Source organism: Salminus brasiliensis, chromosome 2, assembly GCF_030463535.1.
Source record: "Salminus brasiliensis chromosome 2, fSalBra1.hap2, whole genome shotgun sequence".
NCBI lineage: Eukaryota > Metazoa > Chordata > Actinopteri > Characiformes > Bryconidae > Salminus > Salminus brasiliensis.
Window position 1 is genome coordinate 563,841 of NC_132879.1, and position 18,641 is coordinate 582,481.

The following is an 18,641-nucleotide window of genomic DNA, read 5'->3' on the forward strand; positions in this document are numbered from 1 at the left end:
GCTTTCCCTCAGAGACGTTAAACAGCGATTCTACAGAAGCCCACGCTGCCGGCACTGAACTCCAGATCAGCTCAGACCACCAATCCAAAACCACACTTTTACATCAGAGAGAAGAAAAAGTGACTTTCTCACAAGAACGTATCAAATACGGTACACTACATGTCCATATGTTTGTGGACACCCCTTCTAATGAATGCATTCAGCTACTTTAAGCTGCACCCATTGCTGACACAGATGTGCAAATGCACACACAGCTTGTCTAGTCCCTGTAGAAGAGAAGTACTGCCAATAGAATAGGACTCTCTGGAGCAGATCATCATCATGAGCCTATTATCTCCATGCTGCCTAATGCCAGGCGTGGGCTAGAGGGGTATAAAGCCCCCCAGCATTGAGCTGTGGAGCAGTGGAAGAACTGTGTTCTCTGGAATGATGTTGGAGGAGCTCCATCCAGTACTTTTGGGGATGAGGCGGGGTGGTGATCATTCAACATCCTGACCTTACTAACTCACTTTTCACTGAATCCAATCAAATCTTTACAGCAATTCTCCTCCAGAATCTAGTAGAAAGCCTTCTTCCCTGGACAGTAGAGACAGTTACTCTGCAAAAATACCCTTAAATAAGGAAGAAACAATCAATTGTGTCCTAATACTTTTGACCATGTAGTGAATAATGGAGAGAACAGGCTCTCGTATGAAGGTCAGGTCAGTAAAACAGGGGTTTATATGGTACTGAAATGTTCATTACGGGTCTGAGCTCATTTCAGTAGAACTTCTTAACCAACAACACGTTACCCTGCCGCCCCTACTGTACAAACTGCTGATAGATGGTCATTAATTACTGCAGTTCTTACTGAATTTCCTCTTATTAATATGAATACAGTTTAATACAGACACATTACAGTTTACAGTTGATCCCACATGAAATCTGAATCTACAACAAAGACCAGAGTTCCTCCTGTACTGCCCAGAGTCCACCATCACACCCGTTCTGCAGTCTCAGAAATGGAAGATCTTCCACTGTACTGTACAAAACTAACCCAACAGCAGTCCTACAGAGTGATGGAGAAGACCTGCAGTGGTTCTTACCCTCAGGGTGGAGGAGAAACTGGGGGAAGATCAGCTCTTCAGTGCAGAGAGGCTGATGATCTCTCCATGTGGAGATCAGATGGTCCGAAGCGTCCTGCTGTAACTCTGCTGTCTGTTTCAGGCTGGGCTCCACTGCACTGTGGGACAAACACCAGCTACCCAACTTCCCCTCTCTCACCACAGCTGGACCTGCGACACCATCAGCAGCTTCTATTCCTCTCCTTCTATTATTTATCCAGAAGAAGGAGAGCTAAATCAGCTGATCTGCCTTTAATGAAGTAAAGTCCGTCTCCTGGGGGTTAGAGGATCAGTGGGAGAGGACTGCAGTGGCTCAGGATTCCTGTGTCCTTCATAAAGACAGCAGTAACAGATAGACTGCCATGCTGATACAGAAACAGCAGTGTTAAACTCAGCAGCTGAAATCCATTCACACTCTCAGCTCTGCTCCATCAGCTCTGCTCTGACTACAACCCACCATCTACACACCCAGCAGAACACCCTGAAGAACTGGACCACAGCGCCCCCCACTGTTCCTGAGGGTCAATGACAGCTCAGCTGATTTTCTAATGAGGGTTTAGGAGAGGAATAGGAGAGAAAACAGTTCATTAAACAGTTAAGATGAACAGAGTCACACAAACTTCTTCCATCTAATGCTGATGTTCTGAGAAGAGTTCGGCTCTAGAGCCTGTTAAAATTTTCTTACTTTATATTAGCAAGAATTCAATGTTTTAGAAATTAAAAAGAAACATTTCTTTGTTCTTTAGATCACAGATGCATAAAAATCAGTACAAATTAAATGGTGAATTATTAAATATTAGACCCTGGTCCTCCTGAACTGCTTTACTTACGGTTCCACTGAACACAAGCTAATGCTAACTCAGGACTAGTTCAGCTACATTATCCAGGTAAAATAGAAAACCAGACCTAAGATTTTTGAAGTGAGAAGTAAAATAATACTAATAGTAATAACAGCTGTTACCATCAGTGTTAGCCTGCCTCATTATTAGCAATGCTATGAGAGCTGGATAACGGTGGACAGTTAAAGCTAACCGGCTAAATCCACAGATCTGCTGATATTACCGTTAATAAATGAATCATTAATCAAATCAGTTACATATTAAACTAAAAGTGTGTTAATAATAATAATAGTGAAGCTGAATATCTCTAATAGTCTAATAACACACAGTAATATGAACAGTCTCCCTCAGACTGAGAGAGCGCGCGAGCTGCAGCAGCAGCAGCCGATTCACAGGACGGGGAGTCGATTCCTAAAAGAGTCGAGTCTACATCTACATGCATTACCATCTAGAGAGTCGACTCCAAAGATTCAGACTGATTCAGATTCAGGCTGTTCTATTCCACTATATTTGGAGTCGACTCCGATTTCAAGTTAAATGAATCGAATAGTCGGCTCCAGGATTAGATTCCACACAATTTTATCAATTAGTTATATTTTAGCTTTATAGGAAAATGCACATGAAGTTCAAAGTTCACACTTTTACCTCAGGAAAATTTCTCTTCAGAGTTTAAGAGGAAAGTTTTTCCTCAGAGTTTAAGAGGAATGTTTTACCTCAGAGTTTAAGAGGAAAGTTTTACCTCAGAGTTTAAGAGGAAAGTTTCTCCTCAGAGTTTAAGAGGAATATTTTACCTCAGAGTTTAAGAGGAAAGTTTCTCCTCAGAGTTTAAGAGGAAAATTTCTCCTCAGAGTTTAAGAGGAAAGTTTCTCCTCAGAGTTCAAGAGGAAAGTTTCTCCTCAGAGTTTAAGAGGAAAGTTTTTCCTCAGAGTTTAAGAGGAAAGTTTTACCTCAGAGATTAAGAGGAAAGTTTCTCCTCAGAGTTTAAGAGGAAAATTTGTCCTCAGAGTTTAAGAGGAAAATTTCTCCTCAGAGTTTAAGAGGAAAATTTCTCCTCAGAGTTTAAGAGGAAAGTTTTACCTCAGAGTTTAAGAGGAAAGTTTTACCTCAGAGATTAAGAGGAAAGTTTCTCCTCAGAGTTTAAGAGGAAAATTTCTCCTCAGAGTTCAAGAGGAAAGTTTCTCCTCAGAGTTCAAGAGGAAAGTTTCTCCTCAGAGTTTAAGAGGAAAGTTTTTCCTCAGAGTTTAAGAGGAAAGTTTCTCCTCAGAGTTCAAGAGGAAAGTTTCTCCTCAGAGTTTAAGAGGAAAGTTTCTCCTCAGAGTTCAAGAGGAAAGTTTCTCCTCAGAGTTTAAGAGGAAAGTTTCTCCTCAGAGTTTAAGAGGAATGTTTTACCTCAGAGTTTAAGAGGAAAGTTTTACCTCAGAGTTTAAGAGGAAAGTTTCTCCTCAGAGTTTAAGAGGAATGTTTTACCTCAGAGTTTAAGAGGAAAGTTTTACCTCAGAGTTTAAGAGGAAAGTTTCTCCTCAGAGTTTAAGAGGAAAGTTTCTCCTCAGAGTTCAAGAGGAAAGTTTTTCCTCAGAGTTTAAGAGGAAAGTTTTACCTCAGAGATTAAGAGGAAAGTTTCTCCTCAGAGTTTAAGAGGAAAATTTGTCCTCAGAGTTTAAGAGGAAAATTTCTCCTCAGAGTTTAAGAGGAAAATTTCTCCTCAGAGTTTAAGAGGAAAGTTTTTCCTCAGAGTTTAAGAGGAAAGTTTTACCTCAGAGATTAAGAGGAAAGTTTCTCCTCAGAGTTTAAGAGGAAAATTTCTCCTCAGAGTTTAAGAGGAAAGTTTTTCCTCTGAGTTTAAGAGGAAAGTTTTTCCTCTGAGTTTAAGAGGAAAGTTTTATCTCAGTGTTTAAGAGGAAACTTTCTCCTCAGAGTTTAAGAGGAAAGTTTTACCTCAGAGTTTAACAGGAAAGTTTCTCCTCAGAGTTTAAGAGGAAAGTTTTATCTCAGTGTTTAAGAGGAAAGTTTTACCTCAGAGTTTAAGAGGAAAGTTTCTCCTCAGAGTTTAAGAGGAAAGTTTCTCCTCAGAGTTTAAGAGGAAAGTTTCTCCTCAGAGTTCAAGAGGACAGTTTTATCTCAGTGTTTAAGAGGAAAATTTCTCCTCAGAGTTTAAGAGGAAAATTTCTCCTCAGAGTTTAAGGGGAAAGATTTACCTCAGAGTTTAAGAGGAAAATTTCTCCTCAGAGTTTAAGAGGAAAATGTCTCCTCAGACTTTAAGAGGAAAATTTCTCCTCAGAGTTTAAGAGGAAAGTTTCTCCTCAGAGTTTAAGAGGAAAGTTTTATCTCAGAGTTTAAGAGGAAAATTTCTCCTCAGAGTTTAAGAGGAACGTTTTTCCTCAGAGTTTAAGGGGAAAGATTTACCTCAGAGTTTAAGAGGAAAGTTTTATCTCAGTGTTTAAGAGGAAAGTTTCTCCTCAGAGTTTAAGAGGAAAGTTTCTCCTCAGAGTTTAAGAGGAAAGTTTTATCTCAGTGTTTAAGAGGAAAATTTCTCCTCAGAGTTTAAGAGGAAAAATTCTCCTCAGACTTTAAGAGGAAAATTTCTCCTCAGAGTTTAAGAGGAAAGTTTCTCCTCAGTGTTTAAGAGGAAAGTTTTACCTCAGAGATTAAGAGGAAAGTTTCTCCTCAGAGTTTAAGAGGAAAGTTTTATCTCAGAGTTTAAGAGGAAAATTTCTCCTCAGAGTTTAAGAGGAACGTTTTTCCTCAGAGTTTAAGGGGAAAGATTTACCTCAGAGTTTAAGAGGAAAGTTTTATCTCAGTGTTTAAGAGGAAAGTTTCTCCTCAGAGTTTAAGAGGAAAGTTTCTCCTCAGAGTTTAAGAGGAAAGTTTTATCTCAGTGTTTAAGAGGAAAATTTCTCCTCAGAGTTTAAGAGGAAAGATTCTCCTCAGACTTTAAGAGGAAAATTTCTCCTCAGAGTTTAAGAGGAAAGTTTTTCCTCAGAGTTTAAGAGGAAAGTTTTACCTCAGAGATTAAGAGGAAAGTTTCTCCTCAGAGTTTAAGAGGAAAATTTCTCCTCAGAGTTTAAGAGGAAAGTTTTTCCTCTGAGTTTAAGAGGAAAGTTTTTCCTCTGAGTTTAAGAGGAAAGTTTTATCTCAGAGTTTAAGGGGAAAATTTCTCCTCAGAGTTTAAGAGGAAAATTTCTCCTCAGAGTTTAAGAGGAAAATTTCTCCTCAGAGTTTAAGAGGAAAGTTTTTCCTCAGAGTTTAAGAGGAAAGTTTTACCTCAGAGATTAAGAGGAAAGTTTCTCCTCAGAGTTTAAGAGGAAAATTTCTCCTCAGAGTTTAAGAGGAAAGTTTTTCCTCTGAGTTTAAGAGGAAAGTTTTTCCTCTGAGTTTAAGAGGAAAGTTTTATCTCAGAGTTTAAGGGGAAAGATTTACCTCAGAGTTTAAGAGGAAAGTTTTATCTCAGTGTTTAAGAGGAAACTTTCTCCTCAGAGTTTAAGAGGAAAGTTTTACCTCAGAGTTTAAGAGGAAAGTTTCTCCTCAGAGTTTAAGAGGAAAGTTTTATCTCAGTGTTTAAGAGGAAAGTTTTACCTCAGAGTTTAAGAGGAAAGTTTCTCCTCAGAGTTTAAGAGGAAAGTTTCTCCTCAGAGTTTAAGAGGAAAGTTTCTCCTCAGAGTTCAAGAGGAAAGTTTTATCTCAGTGTTTAAGAGGAAAATTTCTCCTCAGAGTTTAAGAGGAAAATTTCTCCTCAGAGTTTAAGGGGAAAGATTTACCTCAGAGTTTAAGAGGAAAATTTCTCCTCAGAGTTTAAGAGGAAAATGTCTCCTCAGACTTTAAGAGGAAAATTTCTCCTCAGAGTTTAAGAGGAAAGTTTCTCCTCAGAGTTTAAGAGGAAAGTTTCTCCTCAGAGTTTAAGAGGAAAGTTTTATCTCAGAGTTTAAGAGGAAAATTTCTCCTCAGAGTTTAAGAGGAACGTTTTTCCTCAGAGTTTAAGGGGAAAGATTTACCTCAGAGTTTAAGAGGAAAGTTTTATCTCAGTGTTTAAGAGGAAAGTTTCTCCTCAGAGTTTAAGAGGAAAGTTTCTCCTTAGAGTTTAAGAGGAAAGTTTTATCTCAGTGTTTAAGAGGAAAATTTCTCCTCAGAGTTTAAGAGGAAAAATTCTCCTCAGACTTTAAGAGGAAAATTTCTCCTCAGAGTTTAAGAGGAAAGTTTCTCCTCAGAGTTTAAGAGGAATGTTTTACCTCAGAGTTTAAGAGGAAAGTTTTACCTCAGAGTTTAAGAGGAAAGTTTCTCCTCAGAGTTTAAGAGGAATGTTTTACCTCAGAGTTTAAGAGGAAAGTTTTACCTCAGAGTTTAAGAGGAAAGTTTCTCCTCAGAGTTTAAGAGGAAAGTTTCTCCTCAGAGTTCAAGAGGAAAGTTTCTCCTCAGAGTTCAAGAGGAAAGTTTCTCCTCAGAGTTCAAGAGGAAAGTTTCTCCTCAGAGTTTAAGAGGAAAGTTTCTCCTCAGAGTTCAAGAGGAAAGTTTCTCCTCAGAGTTTAAGAGGAAAGTTTTTCCTCAGAGTTTAAGAGGAAAGTTTTACCTCAGAGATTAAGAGGAAAGTTTCTCCTCAGAGTTTAAGAGGAAAATTTGTCCTCAGAGTTTAAGAGGAAAATTTCTCCTCAGAGTTTAAGAGGAAAATTTCTCCTCAGAGTTTAAGAGGAAAGTTTTTCCTCAGAGTTTAAGAGGAAAGTTTTACCTCAGAGATTAAGAGGAAAGTTTCTCCTCAGAGTTTAAGAGGAAAATTTCTCCTCAGAGTTTAAGAGGAAAGTTTTTCCTCTGAGTTTAAGAGGAAAGTTTTTCCTCTGAGTTTAAGAGGAAAGTTTTATCTCAGAGTTTAAGGGGAAAGATTTACCTCAGAGTTTAAGAGGAAAGTTTTATCTCAGTGTTTAAGAGGAAACTTTCTCCTCAGAGTTTAAGAGGAAAGTTTTACCTCAGAGTTTAACAGGAAAGTTTCTCCTCAGAGTTTAAGAGGAAAGTTTTATCTCAGTGTTTAAGAGGAAAGTTTTACCTCAGAGTTTAAGAGGAAAGTTTCTCCTCAGAGTTTAAGAGGAAAGTTTCTCCTCAGAGTTTAAGAGGAAAGTTTCTCCTCAGAGTTCAAGAGGACAGTTTTATCTCAGTGTTTAAGAGGAAAATTTCTCCTCAGAGTTTAAGAGGAAAATTTCTCCTCAGAGTTTAAGGGGAAAGATTTACCTCAGAGTTTAAGAGGAAAATTTCTCCTCAGAGTTTAAGAGGAAAATGTCTCCTCAGACTTTAAGAGGAAAATTTCTCCTCAGAGTTTAAGAGGAAAGTTTCTCCTCAGAGTTTAAGAGGAAAGTTTTATCTCAGAGTTTAAGAGGAAAATTTCTCCTCAGAGTTTAAGAGGAACGTTTTTCCTCAGAGTTTAAGGGGAAAGATTTACCTCAGAGTTTAAGAGGAAAGTTTTATCTCAGTGTTTAAGAGGAAAGTTTCTCCTCAGAGTTTAAGAGGAAAGTTTCTCCTCAGAGTTTAAGAGGAAAGTTTTATCTCAGTGTTTAAGAGGAAAATTTCTCCTCAGAGTTTAAGAGGAAAAATTCTCCTCAGACTTTAAGAGGAAAATTTCTCCTCAGAGTTTAAGAGGAAAGTTTCTCCTCAGTGTTTAAGAGGAAAGTTTTACCTCAGAGATTAAGAGGAAAGTTTCTCCTCAGAGTTTAAGAGGAAAATTTGTCCTCAGAGTTTAAGAGGAAAGTTTTTCCTCTGAGTTTAAGAGGAAAGTTTTATCTCAGAGTTTAAGGGGAAAATTTGTCCTCAGAGTTTAAGAGGAAAATTTCTCCTCAGAGTTTAAGAGGAAAATTTCTCCTCAGAGTTTAAGAGGAAAGTTTTTCCTCAGAGTTTAAGAGAAAAGTTTTACCTCAGAGATTAAGAGGAAAGTTTCTCCTCAGAGTTTAAGAGGAAAATTTCTCCTCAGAGTTTAAGAGGAAAGTTTTTCCTCTGAGTTTAAGAGGAAAGTTTTTCCTCTGAGTTTAAGAGGAAAGTTTTATCTCAGAGTTTAAGGGGAAAGATTTACCTCAGAGTTTAAGAGGAAAGTTTTATCTCAGTGTTTAAGAGGAAACTTTCTCCTCAGAGTTTAAGAGGAAAGTTTTACCTCAGAGTTTAAGAGGAAAGTTTCTCCTCAGAGTTTAAGAGGAAAGTTTTATCTCAGTGTTTAAGAGGAAAGTTTTACCTCAGAGTTTAAGAGGAAAGTTTCTCCTCAGAGTTTAAGAGGAAAGTTTCTCCTCAGAGTTTAAGAGGAAAGTTTCTCCTCAGAGTTCAAGAGGAAAGTTTTATCTCAGTGTTTAAGAGGAAAATTTCTCCTCAGAGTTTAAGAGGAAAATTTCTCCTCAGAGTTTAAGGGGAAAGATTTACCTCAGAGTTTAAGAGGAAAATTTCTCCTCAGAGTTTAAGAGGAAAATGTCTCCTCAGACTTTAAGAGGAAAATTTCTCCTCAGAGTTTAAGAGGAAAGTTTCTCCTCAGAGTTTAAGAGGAAAGTTTCTCCTCAGAGTTTAAGAGGAAAGTTTTATCTCAGAGTTTAAGAGGAAAATTTCTCCTCAGAGTTTAAGAGGAACGTTTTTCCTCAGAGTTTAAGGGGAAAGATTTACCTCAGAGTTTAAGAGGAAAGTTTTATCTCAGTGTTTAAGAGGAAAGTTTCTCCTCAGAGTTTAAGAGGAAAGTTTCTCCTTAGAGTTTAAGAGGAAAGTTTTATCTCAGTGTTTAAGAGGAAAATTTCTCCTCAGAGTTTAAGAGGAAAAATTCTCCTCAGACTTTAAGAGGAAAATTTCTCCTCAGAGTTTAAGAGGAAAGTTTCTCCTCAGAGTTTAAGAGGAAAGTTTTATCTCAGTGTTTAAGAGGAAAGATTTATCTGAGTGTTTAAGAGGAAAATGTCTCCTCAGAGTTTAAGAGGAAAGTTTTATCTCAGTGTTTAAGAGGAAAGTTTCTCCTCAGAGTTTAAGAGGAAAGTTTCTCCTCAGAGTTTAAGAGGAAAATTTCTCCTCAGAGTGTAAGAGGAAAGTTTTATCTCAGTGTTTAAGAGGAAAGTTTCTCCTCAGAGTTTAAGAGGAAAGTTTCTCCTCAGAGTTTAAGAGGAAAATTTCTCCTCAGAGTTTAAGAGGAAAGTTTTTCCTCTGAGTTTAAGAGGAAAGTTTTATCTCAGAGTTTAAGAGGAAAGTTTTACCTCAGAGTTTAAGAGGAAAGTTTTATCTCAGTGTTTAAGAGGAAAATGTCTCCTCAGAGTTTAAGAGGAAAGTTTTATCTCAGTGTTTAAGAGGAAAGTTTCTCCTCAGAGTTTAAGAGGAAAGTTTCTCCTCAGAGTTTAAGAGGAAAATTTCTCCTCAGAGTGTAAGAGGAAAGTTTTTCCTCTGAGTTTAAGAGGAAAGTTTTATCTCAGAGTTTAAGAGGAAAGTTTTATCTCAGAGTTTAAGAGGAAAGTTTTACCTCAGAGTTTAAGAGGAAAGTTTCATTTCAGTGTTTAAGAGGAAAATTTCTCCTCAGAGTTTAAGAGGAAAGTTTTATCTCAGTGTTTAAGAGGAAAGTTTCTCCTCAGAGTTTAAGAGGAAAGTTTCTCCTCAGAGTTTAAGAGGAAAATTTCTCCTCAGAGTGTAAGAGGAAAGTTTTTCCTCTGAGTTTAAGAGGAAAGTTTTATCTCAGAGTTTAAGAGGAAAGTTTTATCTCAGAGTTTAAGAGGAAACTTTCTCCTCAGAGATTAAGAGGAAAGTTTCATTTCAGTGTTTAAGAGGAAAATTTCTCCTCAGAGTTTAAGAGGAAAGTTTTATCTCAGAGTTTAAGAGGAAAATTTCTCCTCAGAGAAAATCTAGATCTTGCTGCTGAAGGACAGTAAACCCTCGACGTCTGACCGCAGCTCGTCGACATTCTGGTGTATTTTCCAGTTTAACCACATTAACCCATTAAATCCACAGAAAGAGCCGGAAGAGGAGAATCCATAGTGCTGAACCGATGCTGAGGCGATGCTCTGAGGCGATGCTCTGAGGCGAGCGTCTCACCAATCTGCCTCATGAGGTGAGGAGGCTGCCTACAGAGTCCGCTCACTAGGGTTTAGACACACCTGATAGACTCTGTTCACCAGAGTTTTGGGTCTGAAGCCGGATTTTAAGCCGTATATCATTAAAATAGCGGAGGATCTCCTTTCCTGCCTCGACTTTAGGAATCAGAACTGCTGAATCGACTCTTGGAATCGACTCTGATTCCCATCACCTGGAACTGGAATCAGTGTTGACTCCAAAATGTCTGGAGTTGGAAACATCTCTTAACAGTAGTTTAAGCTGAAGTATTTTAATGACGTATTTAATGTGTTTATGATTAAAAAGAGCTTCAGTTCTAACTGTATCTCTGCTGAAGCGGTGCACTACAGTACATGCACAAGGGGGCGCTCTAAGCGTACACAGTAAAGCACCCCAAATATGAGACCGGTACAGAGGCAGTGTTAGTTCCATTAATTATAATCATATAATATGTTAATTATAATAATCAGCTTTATTACAGCTGTGGTGTTTAATCACATCACAGTCTGGTGATTTATTACATGCATTTAAAACAGGCTCAAACGACTGAGCATAAACACACACTGATTTACAGTGAAATAATAAACTGCTGGCAGCTTCAATCAGACGTCACTGGAGAACAGCTCGTGTTTCCTTCAGTGGGTGTGTACAGGACAGAACCGCTGGATTGTTCTGATAAGATACGTTTGGACTTCTGGGGTTCCTGGACTGCAGGAAGCTGGAGAAGCTCAGGCCTTTTTTCTGTCCTGCACCAAAGTGGAGGAACGAACCTCCCCTGGGTGTCCGAACAGCACAGTCCAACACCCGCTGTCCTCAACCCCAGACTGAAGACCCTCCTCTTCTGAGAGCACTGAGTGTGCAGAGTGTAGAGTGTGTGGAGGACTGTGTCTCCAGACTGATGCCTGTATTCAGTAGAGTCTAAGATTAGGGGATCTTCTGGAGTCTAGTCTGTATAAACTAGCTGAGGGTGTTTTCTGAGAGACAGTGAAGCTCTTCAGGGAGTCGCTCTGCTAAACGCCTTTAAAGTAAATGTACCATTAGAACTGCTCGAACCTGAAGGCTGTCCATTGTACTGTGGGAACTGGCTTTTAATGGTTAACCATTCAGACCCACAGGAAAACCACCAACCTTGTCTGGTAACAGCCAGCCTATAATACCAGCAGCATCCTAAACACAGTGATATTGTCCCTTTAGATTGTCCTGATCAAAACACCCTGCACACCGTCCTGATCAAAACACCCTGCACACCGCCCTGATCAAAACACCCTGCACACCGCCCTATCTTACACCCTGCACACCGCCCTATCTTACACCCTGCACACCGTCCTGATCAAAACACCCTGCACACCGCCCTATCTTACACCCTGCACACCGTCCTGATCAAAACACCCTGCACACCGTCCTGATCAAAACACCCTGCACACCGTCCTGATCAAAACACCCTGCACACCGCCCTATCTTACACCCTGCACACCGTCCTGATCAAAACACCCTGCACACCACCCTATCTTACACCCTGCACACCGTCCTGATCAAAACACCCTGCACACCACCCTATCTTACACCCTGCACACCGTCCTGATCAAAACACCCTGCACACCGTCCTGATCAAAACACCCTGCACACCGTCCTGATCAAAACACCCTGCACACCGTCCTGATCAAAACACCCTGCACACCGTCCTGATCAAAACACCCTGCACACCGTCCTGATCAAAACACCCTGCACACCGTCCTATCTTACACCCTGCACAAGGCACGTTGTGATGCTCATCACTATCTCACACCCCGCCAGCGGTCTAGTTTAACACCTTCCGTCTGCACCGCTGATTTAAACAGCAACACTGCTTGTGAATATGTCTACACCACTGGCCGCAGTGGTCTCGTCCCCACACTGCAACCCTCCAGACCCTGAACCACTAGAACACCAAAAAGGGTTCTGCTATCGTTACAAGTCCAGAACTCGCTGTGGAAAAGCACTGTCACTGTGGCTGATGTGGACACACACAATTAGCACCATCTAGTGGCAGATCTCAGCGAGTGGCTCTTTTGGGTCAGCCGTATTTTTACAGTGTGAACAAATCTTACAGATCTGCTTCAAAATCTAATTTATAAAAACATTATTTATAAAAACACAATCTTTCATTTGCAGCAAAAAATGATCAATGAAAATAAAATAAAAAGACGACGGTAAATAAAAGCAGAAAGCAGAAACACTAGACAGATAAAAGCTTTGAAGAAGAGATGATCTTCACCAGAACTGCTGATCATAAACATAAACTCTCTGAAGATCAAACAGGACGAGGGTTCGTTAAACCTCAGCAGAGAAGAAAAGAGGCGGAGTTAATGATGCTGAAGAGTGAAAAGCGTCTCCTCACTCCTCACTGAGCAGTGCTGAGCTGAGGACGTCTTTACACTCGTTCTGAGGAGCTACTCAGACACAGCTGAAGCTCAGTCCTAAACCTCATCACTGTGTCGAGTCTAAGATTAAAGTGAAGCTGGAAACTGGCTGCAGGTCCTCCTCAGGCTTTGTCCTGCTCCAGTCTCCTCCCTGAAACACAGAAACCCCTCCATAAACACTCACTCACTCACACACTCTCACATCTGACCCCAGTGTGTGAAGCTCCTGCTGTGAAAATGATCAATAAACCATTACAGTTTGATTATGAAAGCTAATCATTTCTGATTCAAATCATGTGATGATGATGAGGGTCACCTCTGTTGGGTTGGAGAGTCTCATAGTCAGAGTCCTGAGCTGAGAGCTGCAGAGAAGCGTACGTATCTCCATCCACCTTCAGAGCCTTCACATAACACAGCACTTATTAATCTTCATCATCATCTTCATCATTGTTCTATTTCTAGTTTCTATTAGAATTATTCTTTTATTAAAGACCCCTGTTGTTAGAGTGTATAATATCAGTATTTGTCCCGTAACAGAATCAGGACTCACCTGTGTTTTGGTGGACAGTCTAGAAAAGAAGGGCAGACAGGTTTAAGCACAGCAGCACAGATTACTGACCATTATTCTACTATCAGTACTTCACTGTTTACACTCCGTCTACCAGCATCTCTCCTGACAGTGCCCTGACCCAGCATCACCTCTAATGCTTCTACAGGATCTCCAGGTAACTTCAGCTGTCTAAGAGTCTTATCCCGGCTCTGGTGAGAGCGCTGTGCTTTAGTAAGAGCTGAATCAGCGCTGTGTTGGACTTACTGTTTCAGCTTGTAGAGGAGAAATCCATTAACAGCAACAGACAGAAGGAGCAGAGCTGTGAGGATCAGAGATGGCAGATGGATGAATGAAACCTGAGGAACATCTGAGAGAGAGAGAGAGAGAGAGAGAGAGAGAGAGAGAGAAACCTGGGTGAAATGTGCTGTACAGATTGCAGAGCTTCAGGTGAAAAGGAGGGGGGGATTAGAACTGAAACAATGCAGATATACCCGTCTCTACATTTGGGATTAATACCTGATTAAAGCTCAAACTTCACAGAAACATCTCAGTTCAATGGAGAACATCAAAGACTACAGACAGTTAGGCTCATTTACATACACAGTGCATGTTTAGGGAATGGTTGGGGCTGGGGCTGGGGCAGTGGCAGTGGCAGCTCAGCGGTTAGAGCACTGGGCTGGTGGTTATTGATGACAAGGTTGTAGGTTTGATACCCGGACTCAGCAAGTGAGTGGGGCAAGGCCCTTCACCTTTCCTGCTTCCCGGGTGCCGCAGAATGGCTGCCCACCACTCCAGGCATGTGTGTTCATTGTCACGGTGTGTGTTTGATCACTTGTGTGTGTTCAGGGCAGAGGCTAAGGTCCATCTGTGTCCAGCACTAATAATGAATATGGGTGTCTTATCATGTTTTTTAAGACTGCCATTAAACCCTGGTGGCATCTGTACAGGACGAACTATACACCACTCTAAAGACCAGAGCAGCAGCTGAGGTTAGCGGACTATAAATGTACAGTAGCTGAAACCACAAGAGCAGCCTGACCACGGGCTGATGGAGACAGATAAGCTGTAAACTCACAGTCCTGAGCTGAATTCAGTGAAGATACTCTAGAAGATAACTGGAAGAGTTCGACTTTATAAGCAAACGTTCAGCAGATCTTGCTGGAAATGTATAAATGCATACATGCTTTTATAAATCCTTCCATGGAAAACTGCAGGCAGGTTCACACTCTGAAGTAAATTAGCATTTCAGCATTTGTGAAAAGCTGTGCAGACACACACTATATGTCCAAATGTTTGTGGACACTTCTAATGAGAAGTTGAGAAGTTTGGGATCAGGTCAGGTGGTGATCAGTCATGTAACATCCTGACGCTATTGTTGCTGAATGCAATCAAATCCTAAAGGTAAACTCTTTTTTTAGTACCCTTGATTTCACATGAAGCAATGTATGAGCAGGTCTCCCAATACTTTGGCCATATAGAGCATATCAGGGCCTATAAACACACAAGTAGAGGAACTGAAACACTGCAGCACAATGAAGCTTTGCGTTTGAAGAAACATTACTACTAAGGTAAAAAAGCAGCCAGTGTTTATTACTGCTTGCCTCCAGCCTGGCTTCTCCTTACATAGCTCCTCCTCTTATCTTCACCCTCTCCTTGACCTATTATCCCAAACTAGACCCAGTCTCCTGTTCAGGTGCCGGCCATGTCTCTTCCAGATCTTCAGCAGGTCCAGTTCCAAATAGTTCAGCAGCATCGGTTTTGCTCTCATGCAGGAGCGATTACAGTCCCTCACGCCACTCCTGCTCCTGTCTAAATCTCTGTCCAGCCATCGCCATCTCTGTCCTCGTCCTTTGTCTCAATCTCTATTCCTGCCCCCATTCTGTTATGGTAGACGGTGTGTAAGATGATGGTCGTATTTGTGTCTTCTTCTCCTTACTGTTGTTTTCTTGTCGTCTCAATTTACATTTACATGTTGACTCAGGTCAGCACACGGTTTGGTTGATCAGGTCTTGGGGTGACTTGCAGGCCAATATGCTCTGTTTATTCACAATAGGCACTCTGATAACAGAGCCGTTGGGGTGAACAGGGTCCTGAGGGTTCTCCCAAGGACATCAAGGATCTTCAGAGGAACAACTTGCAGAGAACCGAGAACTTTTCCAGCAAATTTGTGTTTGGATCAGCTGTAACAGACATCACCCGGACTTTATCCTGCCTGCCCCCTAGTACAAAGTCTGGGGAGTGTCCGAGTGATCCCGTGTGCAAATAGAGTAGGATATTTTCCAGATAACATAATTACAGAAGAGTCAGTAACCTTGTTCACCATCTTTGATATGCTGTAAACTAAACACTGCCGTTTCCACAGCGCTCTTTTTGCATCCTATCATGTCTCCTAGTCGCGCTACTCAGGCACCACCTCTCGTTTAAACCCTGCAGAACATTTCCTGTAGTGAGGATGTGTCTGACAAGGAAAAGCTCCATCTGGACGCTACCTGTGTGAAAGGGTAATGTCCGCTCCAGGTAATGTCTGCAGCTGATTCTCTGGACATTTTCCGGAGTTAATCTGTGAAAATGACTTTTGATATTAAAAGAGCCACACATCAAAAGGCCCTGCTCCACCCCTCATTCCTGGTACATACAGAATGAGTCTTGTAGCAGAGAGGACATCAAGCACAGTCTTCTTCTTCTTCTGAATTTTTACCTTTCTCCCAGGGGAGATCTTTTTCCACAGCTTCTGCAGGACATTTTACTGATGATCTAACTGGTATGACTAACAGGGATCACGTCACACTTTTTAACATTTCATTTTACAGAGTATTGTCACTTACTGATGAAGCACTGCGCTTGAAAAGACATTACTAGTAAAGGGAAAAGTAGCCAGTATTTAGCCCTGTTAGCCAGCATTTAGTCCAGTGTTTGACTCAGTTGAGAGTCACTGTATTGACCCCAACTTCCCATTTATCCCACGTTCACCCAGTAAACTGTTCTTTCATTCCACAATATTATAAATGAATAAAATGACTCCTGTTTGTCTCTGTGTAATCTTCAGTATGATCACAGTAATATGTTCCATTAATATTTAGACATTCTGATCTATGTTGGCAGTTACAGGGTTTCCCTCTTGGCTCAAATTAAATATTGGTGTTAAATGGAGAGAGCATGCCATTACACACTCTCTCTACCATTGAAGATGATCTTAATCTACTAAGCTTCTGAGAAACTGAGCAGGGGTCAGTCAGATGATCTGTGTCTGATCACCCTTACTATCAGCGTTAGCAGGGTTGGGTAGTAATGGAATACATGTAACAGCGTTACGTAATCAGAATACAAAAAACCTGTAAATCCATTACAGTGCAAAAGTAAGTAATTTGATTACTGCTCTATTTTAAGGACAGTGTGATTACGAGCAGGGTTACATTACAGCCTGAACAGGATCACTACTCTTGTTGTTATTCTGAGTTTCGGTCACTTAAAATGTGAAGTCATCCAACCTGCATCTGCTACCATCTTAAACTACCGTTTGATCCTCATTCTGTATCAGTTGTATCATAAATCAGCAGCTTCAGGATCATACTGATGCTCCACTGACTGGAACAGGGGGAGAACGGCGTCTCCGTCATTCCCACTCCGGGCCGGAGCGCTGCTGCTGCTGCACTATGGAGGTTTGGTGGTGGAGCTGCAGGAGGAGAACCTCTCTCCAGAACTGCTGTGTAACGCTGCAGAACCCATAGAGTCATATTAGTGTATAATCCTGTAGTATTACTCTACCGCCTCAGACCACATGCTGCTCTACCTTCAGATGCTGCTTCTAGTGATCCCAGCATGTCCAGAAATGCATGTGTTATGTTTATGTTTATATTTTACTTCTTTTCTGGCTTTGCACTCAGATCAGTACTGAGACAGACCTATTAATGATCTTCTGGTAGCCCCCGACCTCAGTGCCCTCCAGTGCAAATATTCTTCTTCTAGATTTAAGAGCTGCCTTTAATACAATAAACTCCAATGTACTCCACTAACCTCTCTGCAATCAGCTTTACCAGTTTGGCTTTTCCTCGATTTAAGTTCTCTCTAACTGGGAGAGATCACTGTGTGCCTCTTCAGCAGTGAGAGACTAGACTTCTACATCTAATACTGATACTGTTACGCCAGCTGTTCCTCAGGGGTCAGCATGTGGACCTCTACTTTTTGCTGTTTACATGCTGCATCATCTGTAGGCACAATCTCAATTTTCATTCCCAGGGTTAGGATGTATAGTAAGAGACGCCTGTTATGATTAAACTCATTATTATATTTATAATTTACAAAAATATATCAGTCCAGAAACACACATTACATAAACTCAGCTAAAAACACAATCTCTCCAACCCAGATTAAACAGCTTCGTTATCTATGAAAACACAAACATCTGATAGATCAGATAGCATCAGATACTCATATTAGATTGGGCTGAAAATGTAGTGGGACGTCTCTGGTGTGTAAAAAAGTAAATATAGCACTCCTGCACTCACACTGAACGTCCAGCTGCACAGATGAGCTCTGGGTTCCGTGTTGGTTCTCCGCTCTACAGTAGTATAAACCACTGTGTGTATCATCAGTCTCAGTGATGGTGAGAGTGTCTCCAGTCTCTATCTGCTCTCCGTTCTCTCTGTACCAGGTGTAGTTCAGCACTGCTGGGTTTCCATCACTGCTGCAGCTCAGAGACACTGATCCCCCCAACAGCACTGGACCAGACGGAGACACTGACACAGTCGTGTTCCTCGGAGGATCTGAGAGGAGAGAAATACAAGATTTAGGACACAGAACTATCAGCCTGTAAGAGCTCCTTCTCACTGCAGTAATTACTGAGTAACACTTTCAGTGGGTGAGTCAGTCTTACACTCAACATGTAATACAACACCGCGCTGGGCTCTTCTGCTGATGTAGTTCTCCAGCCTGTAGGTGGCACTGCAGTTAATTCTGAGTCTATGATGAAGGTGAGAGGCGGTGAAGCTCAGGTGAGAGGAGATGAAGCTGGTGGTTTTGTTCTGCTCCTGGATGCTGTTCAGAGGCAGGGGGCTCCATGTTAAAGTGGGGGGGTTGGAGGGACAGGGAGCTAAAGCAGAGCAGATCAGGCTCACAGAGCTGCCCTCCAACAGCCTCCGATCCTCCACCTCTGTCTGACCCACATACACACTCAGGGTGGGTTTAGGGTCTGAGACACACACAGATGTGCAGTGTTAGAGAGTCACATGATATTAATTATTAATCTTTGTTAAATTAATTAAACTGAATGTTTAATCATGTCACTCACCGCTGACACTTATATCAACAGAAGATTCTCTAAAAGTCATTTTATCTTCACCCTCTATTCTGAAGTAATATCTCCCACTGTCAGCCGTACGGACGCTGTAGAAGAGGGTGGTGCAGTTCTTCATTCTGAGATCTCCTCTAATTTCTCCTTTAATCTGGTTGGTTTCAGGAGTTGTGGAGTCGAACACTGTATGGGAATCCTCAGGACCATCTTTACGCCACAGACCTTTAAGATTTCTCTTAAACTTCTCCTCATATCCTGATCCGATCTCAAAAGCACAGGGAACGAGAACACAGAGTCCCCTCACAGCTTCTACACGGTCTGGAAGAGTGACGGAGAACTCCCTGCACCAAACCACTGCAACACACACACACACACACACACACACACAGTATTACTACAGTATCACACACATTAGAGTAGAATCAGAAC

At 41.1% G+C, this 18,641-nt stretch overlaps 1 protein-coding gene across 1 annotated transcript in view; it reads right to left on the bottom strand.

The window, feature by feature from the left end:
- The window catches only part of LOC140550227 (hemicentin-2-like), a 47,298-nt gene that overhangs the window by 10,887 nt on the left and 17,770 nt on the right, over nucleotides 1-18,641 (bottom strand). The window contains exons 10-12 of the mRNA XM_072674064.1: nucleotides 18,210-18,566; nucleotides 17,796-18,110; nucleotides 17,428-17,685 (exon numbers count right to left, since the gene is read on the bottom strand). Coding sequence (XP_072530165.1) covers nucleotides 17,428-17,685; nucleotides 17,796-18,110; nucleotides 18,210-18,566 — 930 coding nt within the window. The remainder of the gene's footprint in view (nucleotides 1-17,427; nucleotides 17,686-17,795; nucleotides 18,111-18,209; nucleotides 18,567-18,641) is intronic.